We start from the raw sequence: 5,817 nt of genomic DNA on the forward strand, positions 1-5,817 counted from the left end.
TTACCTATAACCCAAAATAAACCCGATTATTTTAGACTCATAACCGACCAACACCCGACTTGAGAACAACCCACAACCGATGTTAATTCGACGATGTGGTTAACCGAACTTGATTTGCACCCGACCTGTTACAACTCGCACCCATCTTTAACCTGATAGGTATTCGATGTAATCCCACATGAGTGACCCATAATCCACATCTGAGATTAATCAGACAATATAGTTAATCGAATTCGATTTTCACTCGACTTAACCCATCTTAACCCCGATGAATACTCAACATAATCCCAGTCGAAGTGACCCATAATCTACCCCTTATGTACACCTTATGTAGTGATGAGTACAGAAGCCATTTAGTGTTAGCTTCTAACTTCACTTTCTTCAAAGTGTAATTGATGAATCCAAAAATAAACACAAGTTGTGAATTGACAAATAGTTAGCATTTACTTTTTAGAAGTGGAATAATAATAGGAAGGAGTGCGGGAAGTGGGAATGATTGGACGCTTGGATATAAGTTATATAACCGACTAAAATTCGAAGAATAATCAAATGCACAGTTCTAAAACGGATCCAAAGTCACCTCGAACCCCAAATGATATAATGGATTCGAAGTCAACTCGAACCCAAAATAATCCGATTTGACGTTAACATATAACTAAAAATGACCCGACCCGTAGTCTAATCGAACTCGATTCAACCTGCAGTATACCGATTTGGATCCGAATTGTATTAACCTAATTCGATATAAATCCGAACTGAAATTGACCTCATGGAAACCGAAACCGATCCAGTGTGGTATTAACCCGACATAGACCCATACCTAAACTGACCCGATCCAAAGTGCCACGTAGCCTGAAAAAATCTGAATCCAAAAATATTTAAACCCGACAAAACCCGACCTTAACCGAATTTACAGCCCCATCCATTACCGTGGGCCGTGGCACTTATATTCCATTTTTATAAATTCTCTTCTTTCTTCCATTTTTATATTCCATACAAACGCGCTCTATCTCTCTTTCTTTTCCCTTCTGTTCTCACTCACTCTCAAAATCTTTCCCACTTTTTCAAATTATTTCCCGACACAAAAACTAGATTATAATCAACAACCCACAATTATATACTACTGATAATAGGATATTTAACTAGATCTGGATCCTATTGCAGGAAAAATTTCCATTTTTGGTTTAATTTGTGTTGTATCACATTCTTTGATCTTATAATATAGGTAAACTCAATCCCTTCTGTAATTTCTATTTCTTTGTACAATTGGGGAAATGGGAAATTAATTGTGGGATTGCTTCCTTTTTTCTGTTTTTTAATTTTTTGTTTTGGATGATTGGATCTGACTCTGCTCTAACATTATTTTTTAATTGACATTTTTACATGGTCAAGTATTTAGGAGTGAATCTATCGGAGATTCTTTTTATTGTTTAACCTTCTTATTTTATAAGATCTATACTACCATGTTCAATTCTGAAGGTTTTAGTTCGCTACTTGATTGATAATCAGACTATTGGCTACTAAAAAGGGTTGTTTGTCATTTGCTTGTAAAAATCACTAGTATTTGTAGGAAGTGAATTACTGGGCTTGTTTTAGTGAAATAGTATGTGTGATTTATTTATGTATGAATCTGTTTATATCCTTTCTTTGATGGGAAATTGGCTAATAGTCTTAGTTTGTAGTTAATGTGAGCTGGGTAAATCAATACTTAATCAAAGATCTGATCTTTCTTATGGTTGTATTGATAAAATGTGATGCTTCTAATCATAATTTTTTTTTTTGATGTACTTTTATTAGAAATTCATTGTAGCTAAGCTCATGTTGTGTTATTTTCATCCTTTTTCAGTGGCAGGTAGATTGGTATCAATAAATACACTTGATTTCATAGTAAAGACCAAGAAGCTATGTCGAGGAGACCTGTAAATCCCGCACGCCGTTTGGTGGGCAATGGAGGGTTTCCTCTTGTAGGAGCGTTCCCATCGAAGACACGTTCGTCTCCATTGGTGTCTGTTACCCTTGTGGCACTGGTTTGTTGCTGGCTTTCATCGACAGCTTTGTTATACTATGCCCTCTATCCCTTAATGTTTGCTCGTTTTGATCCAATATGTGAGATGTTTTCAGATCAAATTGGACATACATTATGGGATAGAGGGAGTAATTTGTATTTTTGAACTCGATCTTTAGTCCTTGAAATACCATTCTTCAATTAACTAGGACTTCTTATGTATGTTTTTCTATTTGTTTAGATGAATTGAAATGAATGTTGAGTTTCTTTTAACTCTGTATTTGTTGTGTTTTTTCTGTTTACAGGGTATATTTCTTATTCTTGGATACATATACAGTGGCTCAGGTGCATTTCGGATTTAACCTCTTCATTCCCAATTGTATTATTATATGACTGATATGTGATCGTGTTGAACAAATATACAATTGTCATAATCTATTTAGTCTGTATTAGACCATATTAAATTGCAATTCAGTTTCTATATCTTAGTCTTTTAGCAAGATGGATGTGTTTGGTGACATGTTTGATGTTTCCTTACCCTTCATATTCATGGGTTTTTTCACGGTTATGTCATGATCATATTCAATCGAATATCCAATTGTGAAGTAATCTTTGAATTTTCTATTTTGTTCATTTAGAAAAGCTTAAGCGTCACTTGCTATCTTTTTGTGCTTTGGTGGAGTTAATGTGTTTTTCCAACATGGGTAAATTTCCTTGGGTCATAATTCTACCAGGAAAGCTAGCTTGTGATTTTTTTACCATTGCAGAATGGATGTCCATTGTTTACTATGCTGCTCATTTTTTCAGTCGATCTCCATTTCGTAGTGAATGTCATCAACTCTCGCATTGCCTTCTATTATTGTACTTGATCATTTTTTGATTCAATTGCTTGTATCTTGCAGGTAAAAAAGAGATTGTTAACGGGATTGAAGGTACATACTCTTACTTATCTCTGGCTGGTTATATGCTTTGTCATTTTACGTTGGTTACCTTGATTACTTTGTTACACGATTGATCATAAGTTAGACTTTTATAAATTTCTTCTGTGTTTGTAATTTATCTATTGATTGATTTGAATTGTATGAGAAGTCGTCTGTTATTGAAAGAATTATCTTGCTATGTTTGTTTAACAATTATGTATTTGCTTTTGGATATTAAGCAACTTTAGGTGCTTGTTCATAGCTCATATTGCTCAATGTTGCTTTAAGCACACATGTAGTCATGTTTTTCTGATAAACAAACTAATGACAGTAACCCATTGTGAATCCTACTATTGATGGAGTTTGAGGAGTTTGCAATATTTTTTTGCCCCTCTTTTTTTGCCCCTCAGAAATAGAGAAGGTGATCGCCAGAGAGTTTTTCTTGAAATCATGATTGTAAATGTTTAGACTGCCATCTTTGCCTTTGCCTTTTTACATAGCAATCTTTTATTGGTTTTTACCTAGTTATTTTTATTTTTTATAAGTATTCATATGTGGATCTTTCTCGAGCCGGAGACTCTTTGACCGCACTCTCCTTTATGGGTATGAGTTGCCGGCTTGCCGCCTTCCTTCCCTCCCCAGACCCTGCTCGCAATTCCTATGAGCGGGATACACCGGGTGTGATGATGGTGCTGCTGCTGATGATGATAGCCTGTTATCTATATAGCTGGAACCATGAGTGTCGACTATAAGTCAATGACTACTTTCCACCTTTGTTCTGAATGAATTAATATGTTTCTGAGGTTAACTTATTTGCTTCTTTGCAGGTGAGTTTTCCGGAACCCTAGAGCTTCAGAAGGCGATACCTCTTCTGAATAAAGCTTATGGTAATGCCATGCACAAGGTCTTGCATATTGGACCAGAGACCTGTTCAGTGGTCTCAAAGTTGTTAAAAGAAGATGATACAGAGGCTTGGGGCGTGGAACCATATGACCTTGAGGACGCAGATCCAAGCTGCAAAAATCTTGTTCGGAAAGGCATTGTGCGTGTTGCTGATATCAAATTCCCATTGCCGTATAGATCAGATTCATTTTCTTTGGTTATTGTATCGGATGCATTAGATTACCTCTCACCAAAATATCTCAATAAAACTCTTCCAGAGCTGGCTAGAGTGGCTGCTGATGGCCTTGTCATATTTACTGGTTGGTCTGCATCCTTTTCCTCCTTATTTCTGAAATGCATTGCTGCTTCGAAAAATAATGTCTTTGAAGTAATAATATCAATTCATCTTTGGCCCTGTAATGATTCGCGATTCGCCCAAATTTGACCAAGAATAGCCCAAAACCGATCATAATTATCTTTTTTCGATTTACGATTCGTAAGGAGATTAGCGAATCATGTGACACCGGGTGAAACTGTAATAAACTTTTGTAATCCATTGATGCTGGTTACAAGTGTCTGAAGGTTCACCCTATCCAAATATTGTTTAGTAACCTATTTCGCTGTATGTTTATTTGTAGGTTACCCCGGGCAGCAGAGAGCTAGAGTTACGGAGTTATCCAAATTTGGACGTCCGGTGAGTGCTTTTTGTCTGCATAAAAACCGAAAGCCATATCATACATTCTAAATCTCTGGTGTTGAAATGCAGGGCCGTCTCGTAAATTTTGGGGCCCCTGTGCAAAATTTATGTTATAGACCCTTACAATTCAAAAGAAAAAAAAATCAAAATAATAGTATATGATAAAATCTCTCCATTGATTACACTTATAATATTTGGATCTTTATTACTTGGTTACTCTCGTATAAAATAACATTCATGTTTTTGCGGTAATTGAAACAATAAATCAATTAAGTATGAAATTGGATTTTTAGGGCCCCTTTGATAATAATGGGGCCCTGTGCGGTAGACCTCTTTGCACATGCTAATCGACGGTCATGTTGAAGTGCATTTTCGCCTCAACCTTTTATGCGCTTTTGGTATTTTGAGATTTTAGTTGTGTATTTTTTTCCGATAGGTCTAGGTGCAGGTCTAGTATTTTCTTAGCATGCACGTTGTTGAGATGCTGAATTTTTAGTTTTTCTACGGAGTGACAATTCTTTTTCTCGGTTTTGTTGCAGGCTAAAATGCGCAGTCAGTCCTGGTGGGTGCGATTCTTCGTTCAGATTGGCTTAGAGGTGAATGAAGCTGCTGCCAAGAAGTTTGAGCAGGCTAGCACCAAATTGTCGTCCAAGCCAAGCTGCCAAGTTTTCCACCTCAAATCGTTTCATTGACGGAAGATCTTCAGCTTTCTTTAGGTGTTGGGTGCATCTAAGAAAAGAGTGCTTCAACACTAGCAGTAAAGAGGGAAAGTATACACAATGTGTAGTATTAGTTGGTGATGTAGGTTATTGTTGATACAAATCACCTTTTGTTGTTTTATCCACGATTTTACAAATTCATACATTCAATATTTATCAATCAAGGTGCAATATTTATTAATTCCATAGTTGAAATGGCTGATTTACAATGTTCTTTCCATTTGTTCTATCATTTACGGATGATTAATTTTGTTTTTGGTTAGTGTAAGTGTCAAATCACCAAATGTTGGAAGTGATAATGATCGCTTTATAGCTCAATCTATGGTATGTCTCATTGAGGGAGGTGATGAAAGTGCAAAGGAATTGAGTGGCTGGATTGTGGTGCTTCATGAAAGCAAAGAGGGGGTTGTAACGAGGTTGTGTGCTCGAATGAGCACATGAGGAGCTTGAATGAGCACATTGTGGGCTTATTTAATTGTTGATTTCTTTGGAGACATGTATTGGAAAAATTGAAATCAATAAGCTAATTTATCAAAAAAATGCACGAAATAAGATAAGTTTCAATTTATTTTCAAAAATAAGTGTAATTTTCAA

General features: G+C 36.1%; 1 protein-coding gene across 1 annotated transcript; it reads left to right on the forward strand.

The window, feature by feature from the left end:
* Window positions 1-983: 983 nt before the first annotated feature.
* On the forward strand, window positions 984-5,441 carry LOC130820911 (probable pectin methylesterase CGR2). Its single transcript, XM_057686459.1, has 7 exons — window positions 984-1,225; window positions 1,847-2,027; window positions 2,311-2,350; window positions 2,908-2,937; window positions 3,753-4,127; window positions 4,446-4,501; window positions 5,044-5,441. The coding sequence occupies exons 2-7, from the start codon at window positions 1,905-1,907 to the stop codon at window positions 5,194-5,196; spliced, it is 777 nt and encodes a 258-aa protein (XP_057542442.1). The 5' UTR covers window positions 984-1,225; window positions 1,847-1,904; the 3' UTR covers window positions 5,197-5,441.
* Window positions 5,442-5,817: the final 376 nt, after the last annotated feature.

This window comes from Amaranthus tricolor, chromosome 8, assembly GCF_026212465.1.
Source record: "Amaranthus tricolor cultivar Red isolate AtriRed21 chromosome 8, ASM2621246v1, whole genome shotgun sequence".
In the NCBI taxonomy this organism is placed as follows: Eukaryota; Viridiplantae; Streptophyta; class Magnoliopsida; order Caryophyllales; family Amaranthaceae; genus Amaranthus; species Amaranthus tricolor.

Bases quoted from the DNA above. Each gene is read 5' to 3' on its own strand.
- LOC130820911 (XM_057686459.1), top strand. From the start codon at position 1,905: ATGTCGAGGAGACCTGTAAATCCCGCACGCCGTTTGGTGGGCAATGGA. The intron at 4,128-4,445 runs GTTGGTCTGCAT...GTTTATTTGTAG, and splicing joins TGGCCTTGTCATATTTACTG to GTTACCCCGGGCAGCAGAGA. The intron at 4,502-5,043 runs GTGAGTGCTTTT...GTTTTGTTGCAG, and splicing joins TATCCAAATTTGGACGTCCG to GCTAAAATGCGCAGTCAGTC.